The sequence below is a fragment of the Sciurus carolinensis genome, chromosome 10, assembly GCF_902686445.1.
Source record: "Sciurus carolinensis chromosome 10, mSciCar1.2, whole genome shotgun sequence".
Taxonomy (NCBI): Eukaryota; Metazoa; Chordata; class Mammalia; order Rodentia; family Sciuridae; genus Sciurus; species Sciurus carolinensis.
The window spans coordinates 137,367,028-137,384,008 of record NC_062222.1 but is presented as its reverse complement, the minus strand read 5'-3'; the positions used below and the strand labels follow the sequence as shown (position 1 = coordinate 137,384,008).

The window sequence follows — 16,981 nt, the reverse complement described above, 5'->3', positions numbered from 1 at the left end:
CCTCTGGCAAGGGAAGCACATCATGGCGGGCATGCACGACCATGGCTAGGGCACAGAGGCAGGGTCCCACAGCCCTTCCAGGGCACACCCCTGCGACCCGAAGCTCCCACCAGTCTCCACCTCTGTTGTGCCACCCTGGGGACTAGCCTTTAATACATGGCCTTGGAGATACTCTTCAGAACCATAACCACCTGCTGCTGCGTGGGAAGCCACCCTTTTCTGCTCCGACTCTCACTCTCCCTTCTCTTCATAAAGCAAGGTCAGAAGCCAAGAGAGGCCTGGTGGCTCTGGCACTGCTCAGCTAATGCCAGTGTGTCACAGTGAGCCTGCCGCTGGTGTCCTGCTTCCTTGGGGATGGACATGGAGGAGAGGATGCCAGGGTTTGCTCCTCACTGGCCCTCTGTCTGCAGTTTGTGTGGCTCTGAAGGAGGGGTCGAGGGCAAGTGCGTGGGTGATCTGAGGGAGGGAGGGAGGGATAGCCTTGGAAAGCCAGGGTGCCATGCAACCTCAGCAGCGAGGGTTCCTGGTTTCTGATCGCCAGGGGTGCCAGGGGTGCACATTGCCATTGCTTTCCTGATACTTTTTTCTGGGTTGGGAGTTTTATCTTCAAAGATAGTAGCTTATTGGAGCATCCCATATGAAGTGCAGACATCCACATGGGGTGCCAAGCCTCCGATGTGGCCTTCAAACGCAGCCCTCCCCACCATGTTTCTGTGGTACCTGAGCCCTGCACCACTGGACCAGGAGGCTGTCAGTAACTCTTTGCCCTCCTTCCCCAATCTGTGTCTTCCTTAGTGGTTTCAGAGTGTTCCTTACCTTCCAGGGTGGCACAGAGCCCCATGGATGGCTCCTTGGACCTGAGCCACTGTCTAAGTGCTGGACACCATACAGCCTGCTGGGTGAGGAAGTAAGGGGACGGCGTTCTTGCCATTGGGCAATGGCTGGGGTGCCTGCTGGGCTGATTCTCCCTGAGGCTCCATTACTCCCAGCTGCTCTTTGTTTCCTGCTAGCTTGGCTGAGTTTGTCTAGAAATGACTCAGTTTTGCTCTCAGAAGGCAGGACAATGAACTTATTGTCTTTTTTTTAACTGTCAACCTCAGCCCATTCCCAGAGATGAGACAGGCTCCTGGAGATGTAGTTTACTTTTTCAGTTTAAAATCAGGAGGCCTGCTTCCTGTTTCAGCTGCCGTTCGTCAGGGTGTAGTCCGGGACAGATTACTTACCTTTGGGCATCTTTCTTTCTTTTCTCCAAATACGACCCAGTTGTCCCCTTCTCCTGCGGCTGGGAGGACGAGTGAGGACCCTTCCAGTCTGGAGCAGGCTCCTGAACCTTCGCAGCTGTCCCTCAGCTCCTGCGTGCCAGCCTGAGTGGAGGGGATGCCCCTCACTGAGGGAGTGCAGTAGGGGAGTTCTCTCGTGTGCCATGAGTCCATTCCCTAGTTCTTCTCTTCACGTGCTCAGTAAGTGTTTATTGAACTGCTGGTCCAGGAAAATGAGCTGAGCTCTGAGGGATTCATGGATTCCAAACTAACCTTGTGATCACGCCCACCGCCATTCCGATCTGCTTGGCCCACAGCAGGGCTCGCGCCTCTGCCTGCCCCGACCCGTGCTCACTTTCATGCTCGTCGCTTCCCTCCACGCGCCGTGTTCTCACCCAGGGGTGTTGTAAAAGCCTTATGTTGGAAAATACAATCTATTTATCAAAAGGGCATAAAGTCTGAATATACAACCAGAGATTCCCATAGGCGAACTGCGTGTGCGACCACTCCCAGGTCAGGGGCAGAACCCCACCACCCCAGAAGCCCTCCCACCCTGGTCACTTCAGGCGGTGGCACAGGTGGCCTTGACCCAGCCTCTCGCTGCCCCTGGGAGACTACTGAGAGGGTCAGGCCCACAGTGCTCCGCTCAGCCTCTCCCTCCTCCTTCAGCTTCCCTCTGTTGGCCACCTCTTGTCTCTGGTCTGGATGAGAAGCCCTCTCTTCCTGTGTCCTGCACACGTGGTTCCCAGCCCCTGTTTGTGACAACATGGGTCGCACTAGATCAGCATCCGCCCCTCCAGCCTGTGGGCACGTGGGTGGTGATGTGCAGCCGTGGTCTGCACGCAGTGGCCATGAGCCACCAGCTGCTGAGGGCTCCGTGTGGCGAGCACACAGGGAGCTGGCTTTGACAGCTGTCAGCGTGGTGGTCCCCGTGCTGCCACGTGAGAGCGGCTGATGGGTAAGCTCTGGCGTGCCTGTGGTGGTGGGAATGGAAGAGTGAGGAGAAACCCCTCCTGCCCGGGGAGGGTGAACGGGAGGCCGCGCCAGAGGGCCGTCCACTCTGCTCAGCCCATTCTTGCCCACAGCGACCACCAAGCCCTCGGTCCCGTTTCCTCGGCACCTGGCGGCAGGCTCTCAGCATCTCTTGTCCCCAGAGTTGTAGGCGCCTCCCGCGGGCCTCGCCTCGCCTTTCACCCAGGGCTGTTGCCAGGGTTACTCGGCAGTCCGAGCTCTGGCCTCACATCCTGCTTGGCTCATTTCACCACTGACAGTTCACCTTCGACTGCGCATCTTCCCGTTTGCCCCAGTATCGACTCTGCAGGAAACTGAACTGCAAGCGTGGCCTCTGAGTGCTCTCCTGCCCCTGCCCTGACGGTGTGCGGAGGGTCTGTCGTGACCTTGTGCTGCCCACAGCTGTCGTCCACTCTGCATTCCGGTGTCCGTACTTCAAATATGCTTTGAACAGTGAACGTGTTCCAGGAGATTCCAGGGGTCGAAGGTTCTCAAAAATGAGTCAGTCGCTGCCTCACACAGCTCACCCCCAGTGTGGCTGAGTGCTGGTTAGTAGCCACAGTCACAGGTGTGTGCTGAACACGGGTGAGCCCCGTCCCTCCGGCGTGATTCAGAGTCACCTAACAGTGCTTCCTTCTGCACTCGCCCAGTGCCAGGTACTTCTTAGGTTCGGGGGATATCACATCCACCAAGAGGGTCTCCCTTCTCCCAGGATGTCCAGCCTGAGGTGGGAGACAGGTGTGTGCAGCAGGTGTGTGACCTGAAGCGTCTGGGTCAGGTGTGGAAAAGGGAGCATTTGGCCCAGTTTGGCTCAGGCTGCCGGAGCAAAATGCCATTCACCAGAGTGCAGTTCTGGAGGTGGGAATTCCGAGAACGGAGGGCCGACTGGGTGGGTTCTGGCGTGGACCTCTTCCTAGCCTGTGGGTGCTGGCTTGTCACTGCGCCCTCGTGTGGCAGGACGGCACTGAGATCTCTCTCCTCCTCCTCTTATGAGACCAGTCCTGTTGGAGTAGGATCATGCCCTCTGACAGCATTTGACCTTGATTGCTACCTAAAAGTCCTGTCTCCAGATGCAGTCACATGAGAATTAAAACTTCAGCACATGGATTTTGGGGGTTACAGGCTAGTGCCTAGCACCCACCTTTGGTATTCAGGGAGGGCTTGCAGGAGGAGGCATCTGTGAGTTAAGTCCTGAAGATAAGCACACTCACCCAGGCAAAGGCCAGAGGGTGCAGAGGCACAGCAGAGGCCCCGAGGTGAGGGACAGCATGATATATTTGCGAACCTGAAACCAACCCTGGTCTGAGTGTTAGTGTTGCTGAATGGGGGAACTCCGCTGGAAGGGTGGGGAAAATTCCCATATGGTTCCGAGGGTGACTCCAGGGAGATGCAGCTTTCGGTTGGCCCCTGAAAGTCCAGGGGTCTGTGCATGTGGTGAGGTCAGTGGCAAGAAGGCGTGCAGACTGAGGCCTTTACCATCCAGGTGCGGGCCAGGTTGCGGGGAGGCTGGGGCCTGCTGGCCAGCGCTGAACCCAAGGGGACAGCGTAGAGGTGGTTTTAGAGAGAGGAGTTGGAACACTTCAGTTTGAAACCTTGTGTTAAGCTTCCGCTGCTGGACTCTTGAGAGTTATTTTTTTCTTAAGAGGCAAACGCTTCTTTCCCATGAAATTCTTCAGCTATTAGAAATAAATGATGTGCTCTGAGCCCGAGGTGAATGACTTCAAGGTCGATCCCCTTACTCTGCTTCGTCCCTGCAGATTATGACTCGGATGCGATGAGCAGCTCCTACGAGTCCTATGATGAAGAGGAGGAGGACGGGAAGGGGAAGAAGGCCCGGCACCAGTGGCCCTCGGAGGAGGCCTCCATGGACCTGGTGAAGGATGCCAAGATCTGTGCCTTCCTGCTGCGCAAGAAGCGCTTCGGCCAGTGGACCAAGTTGCTGTGTGTCATCAAGGATGCCAAGCTGCTGGTGAGGTGCTCCGGTCAGCTGCCCTGTAGAGCCAGAGGGCACAGGGGCCCAGTGCGCTTTGACACCAGCCTGTGGGAGGCAGGCGCTCTGGCTCAGTGAGCGCCAGGAGCCGCCGGCCAGCGCCCGGCCAGAAGGGCCCGGAGCCACGCCTGGTTCGCTTGTCTTCAGGGCTACCCTTTCTGTGGATGGAGCTGCTCCTGTGCTGGGCTGTGCCTGTGGTTTGTGTCAGTGGAAAGGCACAGTTTGTGACTTGCCAGAGGTTGCAAGTCTTCTGGTTGACTTGCCAGAGGTTGCAAGATGGATCTTCTCATTTGCAGTGAGTCAGTGGATTCCTCAAAGCCAGGTCATGGCAGTGGGGTGGGGAGCCGTAGGAGGCTGGAGGGGAGGTGCAGGAGAGGAAATTCTTCTGGAACGCTTAGGGCCAAGTTTTTTTTTTTTTTTTTTTTTTTTTTTTTTTTTAACCAGAGCAGCAGAGCAGAGTGATGGAGTGAGCGCCCAGAAGCAGGGTGGAATGTACAGATCCCTTGCCTGTGTATCCCTGGGGCTCCGTGAGGAAGGGGGCCTTCAAGAACGGGGTGTTTCTCCTGCTCACTCCCTGCTCCTGGATCTTCTCTCTCTCCCTCCCTCCCTCCCTTCCTGATCAGAGTTATGAACTATAGAGTACATTTTTACCTTTGGTTTTGCTTGAAAATTAAACTTGGGGAAAACTATCACTCAAAGGTGTGTCATTAAAACAGATAACCTGGGAATTTGTGTTTCATCTTTAGTGGAACAGATGATCCTTTTTTTTAACCAAAATTTTAACTGCGAATTATGAGAGTCTTATTTTCTTAGATTCTTAGGACAGTGTATATTTTTGTTTATTTTTTTTAACACTGAGGGTACATATTTTTCCACATGTGTGGCCTGAATTTCTCCCAGATTTAGACTGTGCCAAAAATGCTGCCCTTGGGAATTTCAGAGCAAGAAAGAAGCAGGACTAACGTGGTTCTTGTTGTGATCTGACCAGGAGCTGCAGAGTGTGGGTGTCACAGGGATACACGGTCAGCTCTCAGCCAAGGGAGAAGCTTTGGCATGGTGCAGAGCCTCGCAGTCACCTGGGGTTAGCAGCTGGGGGTCCTGGCCCCTGGTCCCCTCCCTTACCTCTCCACTGTCCTTCTCCTTCCCTGCCTCCTCTGCCAGTTTGTCTTCCACAAGTTTCCCTCTCCATGCTGGGATGGTACTCACTGCCCTAGAGCATAGTTATAAAAGTTAAAGAAGAAATGAATGGAGAAGCAGGGCAGAGCGTGGTCTTTGATAAAATGTAAGATCAGAATTGGTTGTTGTTTTTTAATAATTTTTTTAGTTGTTGATCGACCTTTATTTTATTTATTTATATGTGGTACTGGGGATGACCCCAGTGCCTCACACATGCTAGGCAAGCGCTCTTCCACTGAGCCACAATTCCAGCCCAGAATTATTATTTTTATTAGGAAGCTTTTTTCCATTCGGAAATAACCTACGATCCAGCTACTCAGATGACCCTGTTGACATTAAAAAGCTGCCACGAGGATAAAAGCACGTGGTTTCTAGATGTAACCAGTACTGAGGGCTGTGAGCAGAATGGGGTGTCCCTCCCTGGCGTCTTCTCCTGTCGTCCCACGCATACACCTGCAGCGCTTTGTGAGGCTTCCTCTGGAACTGAGGACCTCTGCCCAGGTGACTCTTGGGTGGCCGCTGGAGTACACCCAGAACCCCCTTCAGAACTAAAACGCTTGTTTCCCGATGAGCTGGGAGGGTCACTGAGCCTCCTTAGAAGGGGTCCTCTAGCCCAAGGTCATGTGTCCTCCCTGGGGTCTGCGTGCAGCGTCAGTGTGCAGACCAGCCTTGGGGCAGCTGCAGCAGGGCCTTCCTGCTCCCAGGTCCCCCGGTCCCTGAGACCTCATATCTGAACTGCATTGCTTCTCTGCCAGGTCCAGCTCCACCCTTGGCGCCCAGCTGTGTTGCTCTCGGGGTCAGCGTGGTAGTGTCCTGTTCCAGGGCAGCCGTGTCGCTCTCGGGGTCAGCGTGGTAGTGTCCTGTTCCAGGGCAGCCGTGTCGCTCTCAGGGTCAGCGTGGTAGTGTCCTGTTCCAGGGCAGCCGTGTCGCTCTCAGGGTCAGCGTGGTAGTGTCCTGTTCCAGAGCAGCCGTGTCGCTCTCGGGGTCAGCATGGTAGTGTCCTGTTCCAGAGCAGCCGTGTCGCTCTCAGGGTCAGCGTGGTAGTGTCCTGTTCCAGGGCAGCCGTGCTGCTCTTGGGGTCAGCGTGGTAGCATCCTGTTCCAGAGCAGCCTTCCCGGGCCACCCTGCCACTCTAGGCTGCTTTTGTCACGTTGCTGACGACTGAACACTGTGAGACATTAACTTACAGGAAAATACAGACTGTAGACCCTGATTCCTTCCACAGTGGTGGTAGTTTGCTGTCACATCTTGTTTTGCATTTATTCAGAGTGAAAAAAATCTGCTAAATGGTGAACAACCACAGCAGCCTGAGGTTAGCCGGTTTGGAGGGCTTCTTTCTTCCCATCTTGAGGCAGGGTGTCCTCACTTGAAGGTTTTTAAAGTGGCCTTCTTCTTTATGTGGAGTCCCAGAGTCATGGATTCAGGACTGTAAACCAGGAATGACTCTAGAAACTGCTCTGAAAGTCGGGTCTGCTCGTTGATTCCTCACCAGCAGATGCTGTGGGACCACGACACAGGCCCTGCCCTCCTACCCTGTGGCCTGGAGTCCTGTCTGCCACTCTTCAGTTGCCCTGTTTGGGGGAGTTACCCAGCTCACCTCAGGTTCCTAATCTGCAGCACATACAGCTGTGACAATTTGTATGAGATGCCTCTTGTGACATGAGCACTCAGTGCCTGGTAGCAGGTGCCATTGCTGCTGATGATTCATGTACTTTAATCAGTACTAGCAATGGCAGAACACATTTTGCCAATAAGGATGTGAACTCAGAAAAGAAACTTCCTGGGACCTGATTACATTAGTAACAGAGCGAGGACCCAGATGTCTGACCTCTGGGACTGTGGATTCCCATTAAGAGTGATGCTTTTGGCTCTGAGAACTACAGTTAAACAGGGGGCAGACGGAGGCTGCGGTCAGGGTTTTGATTCTGTTACAGACGGAGAGTAGGCAGGAGCTGTGGGAGTCCATTCTCGCAGTGGACTTGGAGTGGACGCTGGTTGTGTGGGCAGAGCTGCCTGGTAACTCCAGGCACTGGTGTTCATGCCCTTACTAGAGCGACTTGCCTGCCTTTCAGAAGGGGATGGCCATGGCCACGCCACACAGGCCATAGGTATCCACATCTTCAGACTGTGGCCCCAGGTCAGGGCTTTTCTGTGGCAGCAAATCTGAGAGTATACTTTATATATGTATTATTCATGTAAATCTAAGTGTTCGATATGTTTTATTTATATAAATATATTCACTTAGTGAAGAAAATCCACTAGAACATAGGCTCCATCCTATTTCCTGCTGAACCATGTTCTGGATGCTTATTAAATTTTTGCTGGGTTAATAGGTAGACACAGGAGCCCATGTGGAGTGGCACGGTGTGTTGGACACCTGCTAGTCTGCAGCCACTGATCACGTCCACTTTGGGTCAGGCCTCCCGAAGCCTGCCTGTCCTTGTGGTTCCTTGTGCTGGGTTTTATCGGGTTTCTCTTCAGGCTTTCTTACAGTTTCAATGTTTTCTGTGTTGAATGCAGTGCTATAAAAGTTCCAAGGACCAGCAGCCTCAGATGGAACTGCCTCTCCATGGCTGCAACATTACATATATCCCGAAAGACAGCAAAAAGAAGAAGCATGAGCTGAAAATCACCCAACAAGGCACTGACCCCCTCGTTCTCGCGGTCCAGAGCAAGGAGCAGGCTGAGCAGTGGCTGAAGGTAGGCTGCCTTTGGGATTCTGAGCTATTTTCCTTCCAGATCTCTTCCTAGATCCTGTTTTATTTTAGTTAGTAGCTTTTCAAGCATAGGCAGCATGAATCAAGCGGAATAGTTCCGTCTCTGACAGCTGGATGCGCTAGGTGATCCTGACCCCTTTTCATCTGGCCCCCATCTGAAGGAGTCCATCTGTCCCCATTTGGAGGCTGCCCCTAAGGAGTTCTCTTTTATTTTCTGTAGTTTCGCTTTATGGTGTCTGGATATGGATTCTTTTTGTTTATTCTGCTTGATATATGCTAGGCTTCTTAAATTGGTGGGTTGTCTTCTTTTGGGAAAAATTGTTCAGAACTTTTCCTAAACTACAGTTTTGCCCCATTCCCTCCTTCCCTGAGACAATGTTTAAGTTTGTTAGATTATCTCAACTTTACTTCTTATCCTTTCTTTGTATTTACTGTCCTTTTTTCTTCTTCTTTAGTCTGGCTTATTTTTTCCTGCTACTTTCCAATTCAATATTTTTCTCTTTGGCAGTTTTTAATCTGCTGTTAAATTTGTTTTGTTTACTGTGTTCCTAGTTTTGATCATGGTAGTTACCTTAGTCTGTTTAGGCCACTTTGATGAAATAACATAGGTTAGGTGAGTTATAAACAACAAAAATAAATAAATAGGCGGGCTCCTACTCAATGAGACTATCTGTGACTGTCCTCTTTCACTCAGCCTTCCCTCTGCAGCTCTGGAGCCGGGAAGTCAAGACCAGGGTGCCGCAGTTTTGGCATCTAGTGAGGGCTGCTTTGTAATGGAGAGCTGTCTTCTCCCTGCACCCTCACATGGTGACAAGGGCAAGGCAACTCTTTGGAACCTCTTATCAGGGCACTGATGCCACCCATGAGGCACCACCCTGTGACCGAGCCACCTCCCAGAAGTCCTGACACCATCCCCTTGGGGGTTAGAATCCTAACTTGTGCTTTTGAGGGAGCTCGCTTAGTTCATAGTGGTGGTTTTCCATTCTAGAATTTGCATTTGTTTCTTTCTCAAGTGATAAGTATCACGTACAGTTCTGAGTTTCTTTTAGAAATGGTTGTTTGGCTTCATCTCCATAGATGTAGCGGACTGGTTTTGACTGTGGTTTTGTCTCTTGTGTTTGCTGTAGTGCGTGTTCTTTGTCATCTTGTGTGCCAGGCTATTTGATGCTTATGCTGGTCATTTTATTTGGAAAAAATTATAGAAATAACTTTCCCAACTTTATTGAAGGGGAGTTCACATGCCAGATTCACCCTTTGAACCCAGTCCAGTCCAGTGGTGTTGCAGTATTTCACAGTCATGCAACCACCGCCACGGTCCAGTTCACTCGAAGAGGGCTCGGTGCCCTCCGGCACGTGTGCCCGCCCCTCAGCCCTCCTGGCTCTGGTGTTGTCTGCTCACAGCCTTTCATGGGAAGTGATGTGGCTCCTGGACCAGCTTCTTTGACTGGCATCTCATTTCAGAGTTCACGCTCGTCACAGCAGCTGTGAGCACTTCGTTCCTCCTTTTGTTTTTTGTGTCTCACGTAAGAAGACGTTGCTGAGCTGGAGGTCCTGAAGATTCCCCGTGTCTTCCTAGGTTTGTGGTGCGAGTCTGGAGCATAGGTTGTGATGGCTTGGCTTTTTCGTGTGTTCCCACTCCTGGCGCCTCGACTGCCCTTGGGTGGAGGGCAGAGAAACCCTGAGCATTCTCCTCCTTTCCCTTGTTCTTGCAGTTTAAGTGTCTCATGCATGCTGAGGGATGGCCCCTTCTTACTGCTTCTTACTGCTCTCAGTCTGACACCATCATCTGGAGAGTCACTGGGCAGCTGACAGTCAAAACAGCACTTTCCAAGATGCTGAGGGAGGGAAACAATGCTGCCTCCTGCTTCCCCAGCTGCGAGGTGCTTGTAGCCAGAGGCACTTAACTCATTACAGAATGAGGACCCATTCATGAATGTAAGTTAATTGCAAGAATTTTTATTTTAGTATTTGCTGGTAATTTTTGAAAGGACAGATGATCTGTTTCTAAAGAGTTTAAATTGGCCAGTTACTCTGTGTAATGTTTGTGCCATTATATACCATATAATAGTACCTAAGAAGCCCCGACTAGAAGTGAAAGCCAGGTGACAAAGGAGCTGCAGGACTGATTATTTTGGGCTGGCAGAGCCATGAGATGGTCTAGTTCAGTTCCTCCTGGGAACAGTCATTAGATTGCCAACGTTTCGAACCACCTGGAGACTCTGAAAACAGAGTTCCCATATTTTCAGATTCATGAGGGACCTAAAGCTCGTTTCACTTTGTGTCATTTATATTGTTTTGAGGTCCAGACTGCGACAGGAAGAACTGAGCTCTCCCCCCTTCCATAGAAGGAGCTTCCATCCTGAGTTTGCTGGCTTTGGGTGCTGGGCATGCTTCCCGGGACCACTGTCACTTGGAGAGGCTGAGCCAGTTCTAGACTTTCACCTCAGTGGCTCCTCACTGCACATGTCCTGCAGGGCTCTTGCCACTCTGAACTGTCTCAGCCGCCCTCGAGGGCAGGAGCTCTGTGGAGCATCCCTGGCGTCACACGTCCGCGCCTCCCTGGGCTGGGCGCCTCGTGGGAAGCTCTGGGCAGGATGCGCATGCTCAGCACACGAGGTTCCTCCAGGTCCTGCTGCGGCTTGTGCCGTCTGCCGCCAGCCACGCAGGAGGTCGCCGTGGTTTTGTCTGCAGGGTCTCTGCGCTTGTGCGGGAGGCAGAAATGCAGATTCAGTCCCTTCCCCTCTCTGTTTCTTCCACTTGAGGTCTCGTAGCTGTTTGCCACGCAGAGGACAGAGCACTTCCTCTTCCTGCTGGGCGGCATGCGTCTCAACGGACAGGACGCCAGGCCGTCTCAGTCGTTGGATGTGACAGACAGCTCCGCAGTGAACAGCACCTGGCGTGCATCCTTTCCTCTCCCGCTTGTCCAGAGGCTGAGTCCCAGAAAGAGCAACTGCTGCATCAGGGTTCAGCTGTGTGACCTTAACATCCAGCCAGGTCCCTCTTCTGGGGTCCCGCAGTTTCCCCTCCCACCAACAGTGTGTTGGGGCCCACAGAGTGTGTTAGCAAACTGCTGAGATCCTGCCAGTTTTTCTGTTTTCCTTTTCTCTTCCTTCTTTTCTCACAGAAAGGAAGTGTGCTGGCATTGTAGCAAGGCTGCGGGCAGCACAGCTCACACATGGTGTGGAGCTCTGTGCAGCTCAGGAACCCCAAAGGACATAGGGGCGTAGTGGGGACTCCAGAGCCCCTCCTGGGTCAGGCAGCAGTAGACGAACGTGGTTGAGATGACTTTTCCAGTGGTTTTGCCAGAATCCTCAAGGATCACACAGGGTTCCTGTGTGCATGCAGCGTGGGCCCAGGTCCTGGCCTGTGCTGTTCACAGACGGCCCCCCGCCCCTGCCCAGCACACCCTCTGTGGTGCCCTTCCCCGCTTTCTCGGATTCTGGCCTCTATCCTGTGTCATGTCTTTTCACCCTAAAGATGTTCCTGTGAAATTTTAAAACACTGTTTCTTGTAGAGCAGATCTGGAAATAAGCCCTTCTGCTCAGTAGGCCTGGGAGTGCCTTCCTTTTTTGTCACCTCCTGAGGATTTCGCTGCTGCTGGGGGCAGCCATTCCTCTGAGCATGGTGTCTTCTCTCCCTGGCCCTGTGCGAGCTGCCTGGGGTCTGGGGTCTGAGCAGGACTGTGTGGGGTCTAGGCCTGGCCCTCCTGCGTTTTGTCTTGGTCGGTGTTCGCCAGGTCGGTTCTGTGGCTGATGTCTTTGTTAGTGTGGGATGTCTGGACCATCATCTCTTCAGACGTTCTTTCTGCTCCGTTTCTTCCCTCCGCTGCTTGGCAGCCCTTCTGTGCCTGCGTTCATTTGCTTTCCCACAGCTTTGGACTCTGTTTCCGCACCCCTTGCTGTGTTTGGTGGGTGTGTCTGGCTGCCTGTCTCCTGGTGACCACTCTTCTCCCAGTGCCCAGTGCCTTCTCCGGCCCTTCTCTCATAGCCTACTTTCCTTTCTAGCATCTTCCTTTCTCTTCTTCTTAACAGCTCGTCTGCTGCAACTCACGTTCCTTGGTGCGTGGCGTCTGCCTTTCCATGGGCTCTTGGAGCATTTCTATCGCAGTTAGAGCTCTGCATTTCCGTGCTTGGGCCGTCTCCCCACCCGCTCCTGCTGGGCCGTGTGCAGCTGTGGCCAGGCAGGTGACCGTGGGCGCCTTAAGCTGAAGCCAGTGCTGCCAGCCTCGGAGGTTGTGCTGGTCCTCCCATTGCCCTGGGCGGCACCCCCCTCTGCCACCATCGGGCAGGGGCAGGGCGCCTGTGGGGCTCTTCACCTCACCTCTCACTCGTTTGACTTTCTTTGTGCCCGTGCTGCTCAGACGAGCTCGTCGTTCTTCCTCGGTCAGTCGTCGGGGCCACTGGAGGTGTCACTGGCTGCTCCGTGGTGACCAGAGGCAGGACAGCCAGAGCCTCCCTGTCCCTTCGTCATCTCCCCAGGAGTGCACCAGCTTTGTTAGTTCTCTCAATAACAAAATTTGGGGCCCATGGACCCCCTTGCCTGTGGTGTGGCTTTGCTCTCCGAAGCCCCGGCTGGACGCTCCTGTGGCTGCTGACTGGGAGTCCCAGCTCCCGGGCTCGGCCTTTTCTCTCTTCCAGGCCCTCGGAAGCCAGCCGTGTCTGAGGCGTTGTGATGCCTTGTGCTTCTACCATGTAGTTCAAAATGTGTTCTGATTCCATCACGGTTGGACTAATGGTTTATTTTGGAATATATCACCTACTTTCCAAATATTTGGTGGCTTTTAAAAATGGTCTTTTTAAGATTTCTAATTTAATTCTGTTGTCATCGTAGGAATGCATACGATTGCGTGGCATCTGCATACACAGAGTCAGTAAATTCTGTCAGATCTGCAAAGCAAAGTCCGTAGGGCTCTATTCTGTTGTAGTCTAAGATTTTGCATGATCTCATATCTTGGAAATGTACATAAGGTCAGTTTGGTACACATTCCTTGTCCGATTGCAAGGACCTCGATGGTTGTTTGCTTTACGGGTCTCTATGTTTTTCTAGATTACAACTTATAACTGTCATGTTCAAATCTTCTGTATCCGTACAAATTTGTTTTTTAAAAAGCAATTTAAAACTTTGTAATGATAGTTTATGAAATAAATCAATGCTACCCTCCTAGTTCTGCGTCCCCTCATAAGGGCCACATCTTTATGACAGATGGATTGGTGTTTAGACCCCCGTCCCCACCCAGCTGGAAGGCTAAGAGTGAGGGACAGCGGGCGGCTGGAGGCTGCAGGCCACCCTGCTGTGCAAGCTCCAGCTCTGTGTGTTTGGCTAGCCCACTCTCGCCCACTGTTCCGTCGAGGGCGTCGAGGGGAAGTAATGTTAGAGGCATTCTCAGAGGTAGAATGAGAACAGCTTCAATTCACTTTAGAAACATAATAAACAGCTGGAGTATGAAAATAGGGCGTTGCTGGTTCCAGCCCTTCACGTCCCTGGTGCGCTCTCCCAGGGCCAGCAGGATGCGCCACACAGTGAACACCTCAGCACAGGCTGCTGCTGTCCTGCCGCGGCCTCACTCACCACCCAGGCCGTGGACGTGTTGAGGCAGCATTAAGGTGGCAGTAGGAACCCTTTCATGAAGACATACAGGCTTCTGTCAGGCACCACAGGCCCGAGGCCGGCTGGCCTTGCCCTCCAGGAATTACCGCAAGGCCTCTCTTCCTCCACCAGCAGCAGTTCTTGCCAGGATCAGCTGTGTGCGTGTGCGTGTGTGCGTGTGTGCGTGTGCCAGTGCTGCTCACAGGAGCCATCGTGTAGAGGTCAAACAGAAGAGGAGAGCCAGTCTTCCCAGAAGAGAGGGGTCAGGTTTCCTTAAAAAATGTGCAGAGGTTGTGTTTCTGGAGGAGAGGGTTCAAGTTAAAGGCAAACAAAAATACCACAAAGCATATAACAATTAGTTTTTTGGAGGATCTGTGATTTTGAGTTGGCTGCAGTTCTCTTAGACATGTACCGGACTTCTCATAGGAAAAGGCTATGCTGTGAAGCGCTCGCTTATGGCCCTCTGAGGCCTTGAGTGCCAGCCTTGGTTTGTTTCTTCTGAGTCGACCCTACAGGTGCCTTTGGCCCTGGGTGGAGAGCCAGGGACAAGGACTGACCTCTGCCACTAATGCACTCCTCGGGAGCAGGGTGGGCTCTGCCTCTTGGCCTCCCCACAGCCTCCTGTGTCCTGGACAAGGTCACTGTTGGTTCTGGGGAAGAAGTCTGGCGATGCCAGGAACACCCCAGTTGATGTCTGGCTCTGTCCTGCCCTGCGCCTCCCCCTTCCCACGCACTGTGGGAGACGTGGTTCCCTCCGCAAGGAATTTCAGCTCCAGCTGGGAGAGGAAGGAGTGGCTGGAGACCAAGGCTGTGCGGTGGCCAGTGTGCCCTGCGTGTTGCCTCCTCCGGGAAGCCTTGCAGCGGGAACTGGCTCCGTAGCCTGGCTGCTTTTGCCGGACAGCAGGCCTGTGTGTGGGAGAGCTGGGGTGCCGGGGAGTGGGCACCCCCAGGAGGCAGCCTGGCAGGGCATGTGTGTGTGTGTGCCAAAGAAAACACTGTTTTCTCCTGTGAAGATTCTAGAGACCAGAGCAGAGGACGGGGGACTTTGTCACAGGCTCGACTTGCTTGGTGGCAGCCTATTCCTTTTGCTTTTCCTTCCTTCCTTCTTTTCCCCATAGAAAATCTCAAGTCCAGTTGGTTTTTCAGTCCTCATTTTTCCCCTTTAAGCCGGCATTACTGCCTGGGGAGCACAGCTGAGCCCCTCCCTGCCAGAGCCCCGGAGACTCGGGCCGCTGCGCACTCTGGAAGAGCAGGCGCGGCCTCGGGGGCGCGACCTCCGGGAGGCAGCTAGAGGAGGAGAAGTTCACCTGGGCTCAGGTTGAAGAGGTCCCAGCCGTGGTAGGTGGCCTTCTTTGCCTTTGCCTTTGGGCCTGTGCTGAGGTGGACAGGCACGGCCCACAGCCCACGGGGGAGGAAGCTGCTTGCCTCAGGGCAACTGGGAGGGAATGAGAGTGTCCCAGTGTCCCCTTGAGGGGGCACAGCCTAGTGACCTGACTTCTCCCACCAGGACCGACCTCCCAAAGGTCCACCCTTCTCAGGAGCACCAGAGGCCAGGAACCAGCCTGTAGCATGTGGCCTTGAGGGGCACTCGTGCAAACTATGAGAGGGGCCGGGAGGCTCCCAAGCTGTGGAGCCTGAGGCTGACTCCTAAGAGAGGAGCTGTATCTAGCTAGGAGGAGGTGCACGCCCCCCAGGGGGAGGACCCCGCCTCTCGGGGTCGGGATCCTGCAGCAGTTCTGCTGAGGACTTTCTATGTCCCTCCCCATCAGAGAATCAAGAGGAGGCAGAACACAGGTCTTCTTTGTATAAAAGATTTTGCAGAGATTGTAGGATTTTGCAGGTTCTGGTTTTGGAGCACAACTTTTTAGCAAATGGAAAACTTGTCAGGTTCAGGTTTGTGTACATAGTTGAAATCTGGCTTCCTTTGTTTGGAGCTGTGACTGGGAAAGAGCTGAGGTCCCAGCTGCCTGGGGTGTCATCTTGTGCCTGTTCTAGATGAGGAGAGCAAGGCTCAGATTGAGCGCCTCAGCCTTGCATGCATAGAGCTGGGTTTGGCTCTGGTTTGGCGCAACTCAGGAGCTCTTTCCCTAGAGAAAGGAGTCTTGTCTTTAAATCAAGTAAAAATGTGTCTTGTCCGATGAGGATTTGATATCAGGTGTCAGGGCGGGATAAAGACCTTTCATGGTGCAGTAGGTGGCACAGAGCATCACCCTAGGTGCCGCTGACACCTCAGGATTCACCAGGAGGAGCCCTGCAGCGAGCCCTCTGGACTGCTTCTTCGTTGTCTTCTCTTCTCCGTCTCGAGTGTGGACAGCACCCGGTGTGTTTTCTCAGGAGACAGCTGAGCAGCAGAATGTCTGGAAACACCGTCCTGTCTTGTCAGCCCCTGGGCCAAGTCCAGCTCCGGTGCGAGCTGCGGGCGTTGGGAGACATCTGTTGAGGCTGACTGCAGAGCACAGCTCAGATATCGGGGACTGGCATTTCTTTTTGCCCAGAAACAGCTCGGGTTTGACTCACATTATAGCCTAGATCCAGAAAGAGCAGACAGCATTTTGTAAGAGTTGTCTGCTGACTTGGCAGAGACAGGAACGTGTAAGTTACACGGCACTGTGTCCTTGTTGTCTCTTTCACCATGTGTCCCCATGACTGCGCCACGCCTGGACATGGCATGAGCTTCATAGTGATGGAGAAACCAACAGGTGCCACGAAGGCCCCTCATGCCAGCATGGTGACCCACAGGCTGGTGACTCCGGCTCTCCAAGGCTAGCCCAGAATCATTTTCTGAGCTCTTCCCCAAAGTGGTAAAGGTACTCACCATAGCAAAGTGCCCATGGTCACAGCTGCTCCCTTGACTCCTTCCTTTGTGTGTTGAGTCAGTTTTTCATCACTGAGACCAAAATAGCTGACAAGCACAGCTTAAAGAGGAAGAGTTTACTTGGCTTACAGCTTCAGATGTGCAGTCTGTGGTCAGCTTGGGAGAGACAGAACCTCACGGCGGAGGAAGGTTGCTCAGCTCGTGGCAGCCAGGAAGGAGAGAGAGAAGAAGGACAAGGTGTCGTCCCCAAGGACAGGCCCCCGTGACCTGCCTCCTCCAGTTACCACCAAATGACACAGTCCACCTCACTGTGACGAGGTCACAGTGCTCATAATCTAAGCAGCTCTCTTCTGAGCATCCTACATCAACACACGAGCTTCTGAGGGCACCTCGCGTCCAAACTGTCCCACTTTGCTTGTGATGAAGC

At 53.2% G+C, this 16,981-nt stretch overlaps 1 protein-coding gene across 3 annotated transcripts in view; it reads left to right on the top strand.

Annotated features, from left to right (window-relative positions):
* Positions 1 to 16,981, top strand: part of Afap1 (actin filament associated protein 1) — a 134,846-nt gene that overhangs the window by 70,631 nt on the left and 47,234 nt on the right. For all 3 annotated transcript variants that reach the window (XM_047566840.1, XM_047566841.1, XM_047566842.1), the window contains 2 exons: positions 4,028 to 4,239; positions 7,957 to 8,136. In XM_047566840.1, the coding sequence (XP_047422796.1) occupies positions 4,028 to 4,239; positions 7,957 to 8,136 (392 nt within the window). The remainder of the gene's footprint in view (positions 1 to 4,027; positions 4,240 to 7,956; positions 8,137 to 16,981) is intronic.